The following is a 14,277-nucleotide window of genomic DNA, read 5'->3' as shown; positions in this document are numbered from 1 at the left end:
TCTAGCACGAAGAAGATGATGGATGAGCCATCTGGTGTTTGCTGTGGGTCCCGAGGGTACCTGTCAGGGCTGCTATAGGCCCAGACCGGCACCCAGAAAGAAGAGCTTATGTATCTGGTGCTGGGGTGACAAGGGAGCTGTCCCATCCAGTTGCTCACCTGCCCTGCAGAAGGCTGACTGCCACGCTGGCACGTGAAGCCCCACGATGGAGGTGGGGGTGGGGTCTCGAGAGCAGATGAGACAATGGAGTGAGTGGCAGGCGGCCACAGGAGAGGTTCTGACTTAGTTATTGGGAATCTGTAACACATCATGTGTCCAGGAGCAGCCCTGGCTTCCCGGCAGTGCTCCAGCTCCCCAAGCTTCCTGTGAGTGGCTCCTGGCCAACCCCCTGTGATTTGTTTTGGGCAGAGCAGCTGCAGTTAAGTGCCCCTGCTGGCATCCCAGAAGAGTCCAGGGGCTAGAAGTTTCTCTTTTGGGGGGAGAATAAGAGTCCTAGGAACAAGGTTGCTGGTTGAGCTGGTCACTTGTTTGTTCCTTTGTCCTCTTCTTCAACCAGTCTGTAGTGAGTGCCTGCTGTGTGCCTTCTCTGGCCAGGCATGGGGGATAGAGCAGCACACAGGTTGGACAGGGGCTCGTTGTGTGCTCTTACTAAGAGGAAGGGGTGTGGGTTGCCCAGGTTGGTGCCGTTTTGAATGAGCAGGAAGGCTGCTCTGGGAGTAACATGCAGCACAGACCTATAATAAATGGGGGCAGGCATGTGTTGTTATGGGGGAAGGGCATTCTCATGGGAGGACACGGTAGGTGCAAAGGCCCTGTGGCAAGAGCCCTGGCTTCTGGGCTGGTGTGGACAAAGGAGAGGGAGATGTGAGGTGGGCCAGATGTCATGGCCCTCTGTGACCATGACAGGGTTGAGATGGAGTCAGTGGCCCCTTGGGGCATCACCCCATGGTCCTGTGGGCTGTGGGTGGGGAGTTGAGCTCAGTGTCGGAGCCTGGCTTCTTCTCCAGCGGCCTCATGAAGCATATCCATCCTTTCATTTCAGTCCCGCAGGCAGCGCAACGAGGCCACCAACAGCAGCAACCAGGTGTTCCTGTACTGTGCCTTCCTGGACTTTAGGTACTGCCTGTATGGGGCCCCCTGGGGCAGGGTGGGGGAGGGGAATGGTGCCCAGGGCCAGGCCCTGCTGCACGCTGGTCCAGGTTATGACCTGGGTCATGATCTGGGTCACCCTTCTGGAGCCTCACTGTTGCATTATCTGTAAAGCCGGAACATTCAGGACATGGAGCTGGAGAAGGGACAGGTTTTCTCTGGAGACCACATTGGGACCTAGTAGGACTCAGCCCTTAAAGCCCGGGGTGCACTTCAAAATACTCAGCCAGTCTGGCCGAGGCAACACTGGGGCCTCGGGATGGTCCCATCAGTGCTGGCTATCTGAGGTTTCATGTCGTGCTGGTAAGGTGGCTGGGAGGGGCTGGGTGAACCCCTCTTTCCTGGTAGGCATGGAAATGAGAATGCCCCCAGTGTGTGCTCCCAGGGACACGAGCACCCCTCAGGGATGGCCACATTTCTCATCTGCTACGTCCACAGCTTAAAATAGAATGTAAAGCAGAGAGAAACTCCTGCCTTTTAATTTGTTCACCTTTATAAAAGCTTTCCCCAAGGGTCCTGCCTTTGGCTGAGGCAAACATCTGTCTTTGCTGATAACTCGAAGTTGTCATTTCTGAATAGACCATGGAAACATCTTCTTAGGAATTTGAAAATACAGAGAGAGACACCGTAGAAAATTATTATCACTGATATTCTTACCATAAGAAGAAACCACAGTTAGCACTTGAGCATGTTTGTTCCTGGTCATTTTGGTCTAGATTTATACTTTAAGAAGCGACACAAGTCCTAAATCAATTCTGTAAAGAAGTAAAACATAAGAAGGCAAAGATGCCTCCATCTGTTCCCCTCATACCCCCTCTCTAGAGGTGGCCAGTCTGGGGTGTGTCCTCAGTACCGTAGACATAGCTTATGGCTACGTTCACGGAGCATCTGTGATCTTGTTCTATTTCACATTTGCACATCCACCCCGGCTGTGCACAGACCATGATGCATCAGGGCATTAACACCCATCTCCGACTGATGTATCACATTTTATCACATCTGTGTTTGCCACACTTTGCTTATCCCACCCCACAGCAGGCATTGGGCTGCTTTAATGTTCTCTGTGGCATCACCTGTCACTCGGCAAAGACCCCAGGCATGTCCCCTGGGTGCCCAGCTCAGAGTTCTCTGGAAGTGAGACTGATGGATGTGCCCCCCCCCCCCCCCCCCCCGTCTCCCTGTGGCCCAACTGGCACCAGCATGTCTGCTCTCTCAGCGGCCACTCCTTTGTTCTGTGTCCCCAGCTCCGGAGAAGGGGTCTGGTCCAACCAGGGCTGTGCGCTTGCTGAAGGAAACCTCAGCTACTCTATCTGCCACTGTACTCATCTCACCAACTTCGCCATCCTGATGCAGGTGGTGCCACTGGAGGTAAGAGCCAGGCGTTGGGGTCCTGGACCCCAACAAAGTGCCCTTCCTGCCTTAGGCTGCAGGTGGGGACAGTGTGGCTTGGGGCAGACAGGCAGCCCCCACTCATTAGGGGGGTCCTGCAATTAGGGACATTTTGAAGCTCCTTTTTTTTTCTTTAGCAAAAAAAATCAAAAGAAAACAAAAACTTTGCTTCAGGTTTCCTGTGCAGACCTGAGATTCTTCTCAAGGATCTGTGTGCAGAAGGCAGGTGTGTCAGCATTTTCTGCCTTCGGTCCCTGGGCTGTGGAGCCTCTGTGCTGTGGGACACTCATGGTGCATCCAGTGCAGCAGGAGTCCCAAGCTGATACTAGGGTGCATGAATGTCCAGAGAACGTGTCACAGGGGCTACATCATGTCCTCAGAGCATTTCTGCTGTGGGACAAGAGGGACAGGGTTACAGATGGAGATCTGGACTGGTCTAACCTGACTTCCAGCTCCAGGGTTAGCAAGCCTTGTGGTGGGGGAGGTGATTTCCCACAGCCTTCTGTCCTCTCTAGATAGGCCATGACCCTCCCTGGAGACTGGTTGGGTTTCTCTGCTTCAGTTTCTAATCTGGCAGGCTGTACCGTTAGCCCTAAGAACTTGACATACATGTCATTGGTTTAAGGCAAGCACAGCTTGGATGAGAAAAAAAATGTTTTATAAATTGCAGATACCCCAGGATGGGATCCTCTCAACTGTGATCAGTCCCTGAGCCCTGCGTGTGAGTGACTTGATTGGCTTCTAGACCCCAGTAGAACTTGAATTTCTCTGCCGAGGGCAGGGGGATGGAAAAGACATAGGGATCAGTCCAGGGATTTCCTGGGGCCCCTGGAAAGCCAGGCACCTATGTAGACAGGTTTTGTCTCATCCCAGACTGTGTTTTGGAAATTGAAAAGTTGTACTGATGACTCTGCACAGAACAGGGAGCCACTGAGCAGAGGCTTCCTCCTCCTGCAGAGCCATGCACTCCCCCCACTCATCAGGGCAGGTGCCCTAAGCTCCCATTCCCCTGCACTGTGCATAGGAAATGAACCGGGGCCTGGAGGGGCCCCCTCTACTGTCAAGACCTGCTCCACCCCTATCCCTTCCTTTGGCATGTTAACCCCATGGGGTCTGTCTATTTCCTAACCTACCCCCTTCCCTGGGTTCTGTGGTCCAGGGAACTGGTGAGAGCACCTGATCCTTGCAGGACTGAGTCTTGTCTGGTGTGGCAGGACTCCTAGCAGCCTCAGGGGTGTTACCTAAGCATTGACTCCTCATCCACAGCCATTCAGCAATACTTATCAGCACCTACCCTGGGGGTTCAGTTGTAAATAAGAAAAACAATGAGATCTTGTTTTTGAGGATTTATATTCCAGTGGGAAAGACAGGTAATAGATAAGCAAACAGCAGCAAGTGATTTCCAGCAGCAGCAAGTGAAGGACGATTGAAGATTGGCTGTGGAAGGTGCATGTGCCAAACGAGAGGCATTTTGATGGTGTGGCGGGGGGAGGAGCAGAGGGGAACATTCCAGGCTGAGGAATGGCAAGTGTAGATGCAGGAGACAGGACTGGGCTTGGAGTGTCCTGGGTGGAGGCAGTGAGCACAGGAAGGCCCCTTCATTTGCAACACGTACCATCGACTTTGTGTCCTGATTGTGAATTGCTTATACAGACTTGAGAGGGGAGTTCCAAACCTCCCTAGGAGGACAGGTCAGGGTGGGGGTAGTGCCATGTGCCCCTCACAGTCCCCCCTTTAGACACACCAGCACTGTCCACGTGTCAGAGCCGAGTGGTCCCCTTCACTCCGCTGTGATGAAGCTTTGGGGGTGGGGGTGTGCAGACGTCTCAGTGCCCGTCACTTGGAGTCGCTGAGGGCAGTCCTGGCCACACATGAGACGGAACTGGGCACCTGTAGGTCAGGTGTCTTTCAAGCAAGAGCATTCAGAGCTTTGGACACTTGGTGCTGTCTCCAGCTTGAGGGTGCAAGCCCATCTGTTTCCTGGTGGCCGGCGTGGTAAATCTATGTTCAGATAATTGTGGCCCCCAGGTGGTCCCAGTGGGAGTGATATATGGGCAGCAGCTGTCCCTCAGGTGACAGGCATCCTTTTCCTGGATCCTGCCTCCCAGGCCCTCTGTCACCCCCTTTCTCTTGTGTTCCCCAGCTCCTCTACCTTGTACTGCCCGAGTTGGGGCATGTGCTCTGGCTTTGCATGATTAGATGCAGGGAGGTCAGGGTGGTGGGCCAGTGCCAGCAGTGCAGGGACAGTGAGGTCCCACAGGATAGGGGTGGAGTAGAAGGTACCAGAGGATAGGGGTGGAGTAGAAGGTACCAGTGCTGCAAAGTGGAAAGAGGACCTCAGTTACCTGGACTGCATGGGCTGCCCTCCGAAATTCCACCTGTTCCGGGTCTCTCCTCATTCCTTCTTCTCCTGCTCTGCACATTGTCACCAGGGAGATGGGGGCACCACTGCCATGAGGCTCGTGCCTTCATCTCTGCCTGTCTTGCCCGAGCCTCAGCCCACGTGCCTCCAGCATGTCCCTCTGGGTGCCACATGGGGGTCAGCAACCTGCTTTAGCCCTTCCAGTGGGAAAGGCACCAGGCTGCCACCTACATATGTGCCAGGGGGGAGGGGGCAATCCACAGGCACTGTGGCAAGTGGAGACCGTGAGGCCCAGAGAGGGGGATGGACTGAGGTCATTGATTCATCCAACAATGAAGGATTGGATTGAGGTGACACCTTCCCTCTGGGCTTTAGGAGCGTAGCAGCAGAATCATCATGGTACCTAGGGTGGGGTTGCAAATGCCCTTGCACTTGAAAGCATGCTCTGTCCTGAGGCAAAGAGTGCATGTGGAAGCTATATGGGGCAGGGCGAGGAAGGGCCATTGGTGACGGTGCTGTTTTAAAGAGGGGTAGCCTGCAGGGCTCCCTGAGAAGCTGGTGCAGATGAGGAACCTCAGGGAGGAGTGCACAGCCGCATGGGCCTAGGGGGAAGCAGCAGGTGCCGAGGCTCATGCACACAGTGGCGGGGGCCAGGGGCTCAAAGTGGGAGCCCCAGACTGAAATGTTGGGGGCAGAGAGGACGTCATGGAAGTGGGGGAGCAGACCGCCTATGAGCACTGGTGCGGGCAAGACAGGCCCCATGTAGGCACCTTCCCTGGAGCCTGCTCTTGTCTTGGATGTAGCCATAAGAGTGAGGGCCACCTTCTGGTACAGGTGAGGGCCTTGGAGACTTGCCAGAGGTCACCAGGGGCAGAGCCCCAGCTTCGGCTGTGCTCTCCAGATCCTAAAGCTGGGGCTGCTGCTGGGCGTCCAGATGGTCCTCTGGGTCCTTGGTACGCAGAGAACTTGGTCCAAGTTGTGAGCCTGTATGATGTGGAAGGAGCGGCTGGGTGGTGGGTGTGGCAGGAAGTTGGGTTTGGGATGTTGGTGGGACAGGGAGGAAAGGAAGCAGCTCAGTCCAGTGAGCTTAAAAAGAAAAACTTGACACAGCATTTATGATACAAATCTGTCACCACTCAATGTAGGTGACACCAGATTTGGACAGTCTGTGGGTGTCTTTGTGGAAGCAAATCATATCTGCTCATTGCTAGGAAAGGTTGATTTGAAAATGATTCAAAATTATCCATGCTAAAAATGAACATTCTCAAGAACATTAAAAAATTAAGGCGGTTACAAGTAGGTGTCGAATCTGTGACGCAGTTCATTTAGTGAGAACAGAGGAATGGCTTTTCCCGGTCTTCCTGGGTGCCTCTGGGGAAGGGACATCTTCATCCAGGGTCTCTCCTTGGAGCTCACAGTCGCACCTCGCCTCCCATCTGCATGTCTGCCCTGGACCGTGCCCCAGCAGGTCTCCCATGGAACTCCCCGGCGTGGAGCTTGGGGGGCTGGGCTGGGACCCAGGAGGATGTTCCAGGCCTTGCTCTGCTTGCTCTTCTCTATGGGAGGGAGTACAATGTGGGCCCCCTGCTTGTTCATCAGCAGCGATGGGCTCCGCCAACCAAGACCTTGAGATGGACAACACCATGCTTTGTTCTCCAGACACGGTGAGCAGGAAACAGGCCTGGACCCCCTCCCACCGAGTACTGACCCCTCAAGGTCCCCCCAGCAGCTGGTTCATGGGGCCCCCTTGACCTGCAGCACTGGTCACACCAGCTATGTAAGTGTCCAGCCCTGTGCCCCAGAGCCCCCTGCCGGGAAGTCATCCTAGAGTGGTGTGTACTGGCCCATGTACCACCGAGCTGCTGGAACTTGCTGAGGACGGCAAGCCAGCTTAGTTCCTGTCAGCAGGTGACCGGAAGAGCAGCCCAGAGCCAGGGCTCCCTATCTCATGATCAGCAGCAGATGCGGCAAGAATGAGGCAGAGGTGTGGGAGCATAAGGGAACACACTGCACATTGGAAAGGTGGCTCTGAGCCCTGTGTGAGGGGCATACAGGTGTGTCAGAGGGAGCATTTCTAGGAGGAGGGCAGGGAGTGAGCCCTTGCATTGACACCTATAGATCTGGGGCCATGATCATGACCAGTTGTGCCAGTTGGGCCCCCTCTGAAACTCACTTTCTGCATCTTTAAAAATTGAACCCAAATCCGATAAGAATCCCAAGAAATTAGTTTTCTCCTATTGGATAAAATTATCTTCAGATTAATTTTGGAATAGTATGTTCCAAGAGTAGTTGAGAAAATTAAGGAGAAGAGTAGGAGAGACTTTGTATGGCACAAGGGGATCCTTATGAAGCTCCTGTGGACAAAACAACATGGTGTGGACATAAGTCCAAGAAAGCAGATAACCAGAACAGAGTTTAGAATAGAGTGAGGCTTTTCAGCACACCATGAGTATCTGCATCGTAGAATTTAAAGAATCAGAAAGCAAGATAACATGTAGAGGCTGAAAGTAAAATATTTACCACCTTATGTGTGGTGAACATATAGAATAACGAAGTGTTAACGAACCTAATGCTAAGGAGTGGGTAGGTTCTGATACCTCTATGCCAGGAGGACAACGAGTTTCCTCACCTCTTCATTAAGAGGAGAAAGATCCCATCAAGAGCTTATGTGCAGTTTTTCGAGTGAATTGTAATGATGCCAGCTGATCTGGAGGGATTTCCAAGGCATTATCATGTGAAAAGGGCAGGATGCAGAGTAGCATACAGACATCTTTTTTTTTTTTTAAGATTTTATTTATTTATTTGAAGTGGGGGTGGGAAGGGGCAGAGGGAGAGAATCTCAAGCAGACTCCACCCTGAGCTCCGGCCCAATGTGGGGCTTCATCTCACAACCCTGAGATCATGACCTGAAATCAAGAGTCAGATGCTCAACCCACTGTGCCACCCAGGTGTCCCCAAATATCTTATCTCTATAAAGTCATTTGAGGTCCCCTAGGTGAAGTCATGTTGTGGTGTGTGATCAGGAGAAAGGTACAAAGGTGATGTCTGGGCTGTTAGCAGGGTCGGGAGGCCCTGGACTGAAGCCCTGGCTGTTGTGCACACATCTGTGTGGAATTAGGTAGTGAGAGTGAATAATAAAATTAACAGCTTGACAAGGCAGTTTATAAGCTCCAGTCTCAGATGTGGGGGGTGTTGAGGGCTTTCCCTCCTCAACGCCCAGTAGTTTGGAGCTGGCACTCAGCAGAGGCTGCATGAAGGTGTGTATTGTGAGCCAGGCATGAACAAATGGGTCAGTCCTGCAGGAGAGGAACTTAAGGATACCAGGATGCCACATCCGGCTGTGTGAATAGCGATGGCTTGGGCAAACAGACCTGTTCTCCTGGGACCAGGGCAGGGAGGCAGGGGCTGGAATTGTCATCTCTAAGGACTGGCCAGCAGGGGCACTGGGACGGAGGGTTCCACAGTGGTGGATGCTACAGTGGGCTGGCCAGCCAGACCCAGGAAGGGGTGGGTCTCAGATCACCTGGCCCTGTTTGGAGTCACCGAGGCCGCCATGGCCGACTTAGAGATGGCATTCCTAGGAAGGAAAACTGGGACCATGAGGACTGAGAGGGAGTGAGGGGCTGACATTATGGAAGCTGTAGAGACGAACCAGTTCCCCCTGCTTCTAGGACCCCCACCCAAGGTTCACATTCCAGGGGCATAGTCTGGTTGTCTGTATAATAGTGGGCATTGCCACCAAGGCTGCAGCCAGTGGCAAAGGTGCCACCCAAGGCCAGGTCATGGTGGGCACAGCCCCTCAGCTGGCAGAAGCCAGAGGCCCACCCTGTACGCTGCTTCCACAGATGACCTCACCCCTGCTTTGCCTCATGCAGGCCCCCTCACCCCTGCTTAGCTCCTCTAGAGGGTCCCTTCCTTGGGAGCAGTCCAGGAGGGACACCTGTACTGGACGGGCGGGGGGCTGGGGAACAGTAGGAGCACTGTGCCAGGATGGGTACACCTGGGAAAGCCAGTCGCCAGCACAGCAGACCTGGGTCCAGAGGCTGGCCAATGGATATGATTCCTTTAGCTCATTTGCCAAGATCTCAAAAGAGAAATTATCTAAAATTTTGGATTTGATTTTCTTAAAGTAAATGGTCTGGCCACATGGAGCTTCCTGACCAAACAGCTGAAGCCCCTAGTATAGGCAGTCCCCAGCGCCTCCTACCATCCTCCCCACTGGGGTCCAGCCTCCATCCTTCCTCACCTTGGCCCTGTTGTTCTGCTCCAGAACAGAGGGAAGACTGCAAAACCTTTCTTGCCCTTTCCTAGGGTGGGAAAATTACATATCCACTATGTGGGGCTTTTGGAGGAAACGGGAGATACAAGTATTTCTCCCTGGAATAAGAGTCCCCTTAGACCTAATGTATGCAGGCTCCCAGCTGGCCTCATGAATTTATGTAAAATGCCTCTCCAGCGGCCTCAGAGTCTGTGGTCTGTGACTCAGAGGAGCCTGTGTCCCAAAGCAAACTCCAGGCTTTTCTGGGCATTTCTAAATCTAGCCACAGGATGGGGAAGGAAGGGCATCTCGGGGGCACAGCACGCCTCCCAAGGCCAGAGATGCAGGGTGCTTGCGCGCATGTGTGGAGGAAGTCTCGTCTCTGCAGCACCCCCATCCCTCAGTCCCCTGGTCCACCCTGGGCCCACGGCCATAGGACCTGCATTCAGCAGCCATCCTGCCAGGTGCAGCTGCCTAAAGCCACTCAGCCACTCTGGCCTCTAGGGAGGGAGAGAGTGGCCATACAGCAAGGACCTAATTGCAAGGCGTGGCTGGGGCTGCATCTCTGGTCCTGCTGGGTGTGTTCCAGGCCTGCCGTGCCAGCACACAAACATGCCTGGCTCACCAAGGTAAGCAGGGTCCTTGCGTGGAGGTCTCCGTGTATGCCTGTCACTTAAGCAGTCTGACGAGCACCTACCGTGTGTGGCCCCGTCCCCATTGCTGGTTGCCTCTGCAGTGGCCCCACTCTGCCCCCTGGTCAGCCAGATGCTCAGGGTCCCTCTGCTGACACACCTTGTGGCCTTCCCTAAGTGCCTGTTCTGAGCCTTGGTTTCCCCATCTGTGACATTGAGTGAGGGTCAAACCCAGCCTGAGTACTGAGCTCTGAGCAACCAACCCCAAGAACTGAACCCCAAGCACCCAGCCTGACTGAGGTGACAATGACTTCCAAACGAGCATGAGGGTGCCCAGGGATGGCCTAGTGGCTGAAGAGCCAGCCTGAGGCGCCTGGTGACATCCCAGAAGAGCAGGACTGGGTGGTGGTGCAGCAGGCCTGTCAAGACTGAGTCCCCCCATGCTGCACTACCCCTTTGCACTCATTCTTTTGAAGGATGGTAGAGTCCTAGGCTCTTGGAGGACCCATCTGCCTGTTAATGATGCTCCTGCCTCCCTCCCTTCCTTGCTCCCTTACCCTCTCCTCCCTTCCCCTATACCCTGCCCTCTTATCATACTCCTCCCCTACCCCTCCCCTCCCTCTCCCTCCATCCCCTGTGCCCCCTCCCCCAATGACCTTGCTGCCTCTCTGGGGCAAGCATGTTGACTAAGCTCTGGGCCACTGCTTGCAGCCCCATCCCTCCCCTCAACACTCCTGTCACATAGGGAGACCCCTGTGCTCAGCACCCAGGATGTATGGAAATAGGCTCTGGAGGTGGGACAGGAACACACTCTGGGGCAGCAGCTGGCTGGGTGCTGTTGGGAGCTCAGCTTTTCCATGGGCCCTGTGGCCCTGCGGACTGTGCCCCTCTAGAGTCAGGATCCCCTCTTGCCAGATTTAGTTTTCCTCCCACCAGACCGGATTGCTACTCTAGAGGAATAGCAGCCATGGCTTCATTTACTGAAGACTGTTCTGGAAGAAGTGTCTGCTCGCTGCTGTTGGGGGTCGGAGCTGGCCTCCAGAGGGGATGTGGACAGTGGCCTCAGGATTGGGGGGGGGGGCAGGCCAGTCTCCATCCAGGAGAGTTTGATGCGAGGGACTTGAGGCCCAGAGCTCAGGTTGTGGTTGGGGTGGCAGCTCTGGGCTATGATGCGGGAGCTTCACATGGTTCACCAGGTTTTGTCAGAAGCATCAGGACTCTGTATCATGGTGATGGGAGCCGAAAGGGGAGGATTGGGTCTGTGGGGCCCTGCAGGAGCCTGAGGGCTCTTCCCAGGCTTGTGTTGGGGAGGAGGGTTCTGTGTCCATACAGATAAGACACATCTGTGGGGAAGATGCTGTGGCCCTGGGAGCAGAGGGAGAGCCCAGGCCGGCCCTGTGCAGGGGAGAGCTTCACTTTTTAAACAGGATCTCTGTGTCTTCTCTGTAGTTCTTCCTCAGTCAGCAGGCGGACCTGCCTCATTCGTGTTAACCCTTGCACAGCTGCCTGCTGCTGATGGCTCCCTGCATCCTGGGCAGCAGATCCGGTGGTCACAGCCCTGGGCCCCTGCAGACAAGAGACAGCTCTGCGAGTGCATCCCTACAGTGGGCTGGCACATCAAGCAGTGTGCAGTTTTAGATTTGCACAAATGCTTACAGCTGGGTTAGGTCCCTGGCTCCCCAGGCACTTGCCGCCCCCAACAGAATGTACATGCTTTTTGCAGCAGCATTGAAGCAGCTCCTGCCATGGCCCACCCTCTGCCCTGAGTATACAGCTGGTGATCACACAGATTCCATCTGCATCTTGGGGGCCTACAGCTCCCCAGTCCCACCTTTGGTCTCAGGGATGGGGCCACAGGCTCCCTGCCTCCCAGGGTGTGGCTGCCTAGGGCTAGGGACTAGGGCTAGGGACCTCATCCCCCAGGCCCTAGCTGTGTTGGGGCTGGGCCTTTGCTCTCAGGCCCACACCCTGCCCCTGCTGGGGTCTATACCCCAGAGCTTCCCTCTGCTGGGCTGGGTCCCCATCAGCTGGGGCTCTGGCAGGAGATCAGGGGAGGGGCTGAGGCCAGGTGCCCTCCTTCCCTCAGTGTGCCACAGGCAGCTTTCCTGGCAGTGGCCATGTCTCCTCCAGCCCCTGGTCCAGCTTCTCCCAGTGACTATGGGCCTTGGGCTTGGGCTTCCTGCCAGGATTGCCCCTTCAGCTCCACGGCAACTCCCCTCCCTTTTGTTAACACTTCCCTGTCTGAAATTTTCCTGTCTTTGAAAGGCTGCAGTGGTTTCTGTGTTCCCAGCTGTGTGTGTGCCTGGGTGGGATGATCTGGGTAAGGGGGGTGGTGTGTTTGACATGGTTCAGTGCTCCACGTGCTAATGAGTGCTCTTCATTAGCTCACTCCTCTAATGAGGCAGCTAGCCTGACAAAGGCAAGTCACAAGTCTTTTTAAAGACAGAGGAGCCATGTCTTTGTGCATGGGGTAGGGCTGTGTGTGGGGGGGAGATCCCTCCAATGCATGTCTGTAGATGCTAGGTCTGGCTCCCAACAGTGCCCCTCAGCCAGCCGGGGAGCCCGTTTCTGCCTGGCCTCAGAGCTGTGGACTCGTACCTATGCCACATTCCATCAGGGCCACTCTGGGCAGGACGTCACCCCTATAGAATGTGGCATGCCCCTGCAGCTGGATGCTCTGCTGGCTGTGTGTTGCCAGCAGAGCTGCATCTGGTGAAGCCCAGAGACTGTCACCAAACCCAGGAGGCCCATGGAGCCACATGCCCCTGCTGTCCACGGGCTGGAGGAAGCTGTATGGTTCAGCCAGGATCAGAGAGCTGGTCTGAAGTGATGCAGGCTAATGAGAGCCTGGATTCAGACCACTGGGAGACCAGAAGTCGGGAAAGAACCAGGGTGGGTTGTGGGAGCAGAGGAAACCACATGGGTCAGGAGCAGTGAAGGGTTTAATGTGTGCATGGCCACGGGCACCCCAGTGAGGGGGCTGCTTGGCTCCCACTCATCCTTCATTCTGCTCAGCCTTAGATTCCCTTGACAACTGGCTTCCCAGCAAGTCCAGCCCACAAGAGACAGGCATTGGGGTGATGCATCTGCTGTCAGCTGCTCCTGGCCTTGGCTGGGCCCCTTCTGTGGCCCCTGCTTTCTCCCTGGCCCCACCCCAGGCTCTGCTCCTGTCCCCTCCTCCCCTGACCTTTCTGCCCCACAGGTGTGGAGGCTATGCCTGTTCCTGGGATACCTCATTGCTTTGGCTTTCCAGGGTCTCCCACACCCTTGTGACCCATGTCCCACGTAGAGCCCATCCACTGAGTCACTGGAAGGGTCTACCTTTCCTGTCTGGATCCTCTGACAGAAAGGCCAGGTGCAAGGCAGAGATGTACATGGAGGGAAGGAATGTGGTCTCATCTGAGGCAGGGGCTGTGAAGTGAGTGAGCTGGGGTGACGTCCTGCCCAGGGTGGCCCTGATGCACTGGGAAGGATGAGAGTAGGGGCTCTGGGAATCCAGGAAGGGGAGAGGGAATGTGGCTTGGGTTAACAGAGAAACCAAAGACACTCGGGTATGCATGGGCTCCAAGATGGAGGAGCGACCCAGAGAACCCTCAGATCAGAGGTCATGTGAGAGCTGTGCCTGAATCCCTGTCCTCTGCAGGCCACCAATGACCTGGTCCCTGTTTGTGTCCATCAAGGCCTCATCCAAGCAGGAACTAGCAACCTGTTTATTCACCCGTGCATTTGCCTGCTTCCCCACTACACTGTGAGCTCCATGTTTGGCACACAGTAGGTGCTCAATGCATGCCGGTTGCAGGTGGAAGCATGGGCTGGGGCATAACACCATCCTTACTAGCTGTGCGGTCTCCTCTTCAGCACATGAGAACCATGGTGCCACCCCTCCTCGAACAGGGCTGCTGTAAGGACTCACTGCCGTGCGTAGCAGGCGCCCAGTCAGGGCTGTGATGTTCTTCCTGTCTCAGCCAGCCAGTCTTCTGGCAGTGGGCTTGGGCGGCTGTGGATCCAAGGCTAGGGCTAGAACTCCAGGCAGAGCAGGCAAGCAGAACAGAGGCAGGGGTTTGTTTTCATGAGCGGCCGGCAGGCTGCAGCGCACGGTGAACCTGCCCACGTTTGCCCCGGGCCATCCCCACAAGTCTGTGCGTGGTGGCAGGAGAGTCCTGCTGTCTCTACAGGACAGGCAGGCAGGCTGATGTGGATCAGGTCAGTCTCTTGTGGAGGATCAGTGAGAGAACCAGGGAAGGAGGCTTGCAGGCCCCCTCCCACACCCCAGCATTCAGCAGACACCTGTGGGCAGTGGTGTTCTCAAAGCCATGGTTGTGACACAGAGTTTTGTTAAAGTGATCTCACCATCCCTCTGGGAGAAAGATCTAGGTGACGGTGGGGTGGGGAGGGCCGGGGCCTGGCGCTGTGGAGATTCCCATGGAGCACAACAGCTCAGGGCCATACCGGGGAGAGAGTGTCCCAGAGGCGAAGGGGTGAAGATG

General features: G+C 55.2%; 1 protein-coding gene across 3 annotated transcripts in view; it reads left to right on the top strand.

The window, feature by feature from the left end:
• ADGRD1 (adhesion G protein-coupled receptor D1) overlaps positions 1 to 14,277 on the top strand; it is a 122,710-nt gene that overhangs the window by 81,776 nt on the left and 26,657 nt on the right. For all 3 annotated transcript variants that reach the window (XM_077875205.1, XM_077875202.1, XM_077875203.1), the window contains 2 exons: positions 1,043 to 1,116; positions 2,394 to 2,517. In XM_077875205.1, the coding sequence (XP_077731331.1) occupies positions 1,043 to 1,116; positions 2,394 to 2,517 (198 nt within the window). The remainder of the gene's footprint in view (positions 1 to 1,042; positions 1,117 to 2,393; positions 2,518 to 14,277) is intronic.

The sequence above is a fragment of the Canis aureus genome, chromosome 27 (assembly GCF_053574225.1).
Source record: "Canis aureus isolate CA01 chromosome 27, VMU_Caureus_v.1.0, whole genome shotgun sequence".
In the NCBI taxonomy this organism is placed as follows: domain Eukaryota; kingdom Metazoa; phylum Chordata; class Mammalia; order Carnivora; family Canidae; genus Canis; species Canis aureus.
This window is presented reverse-complemented; position numbering and strand designations above follow the sequence as displayed.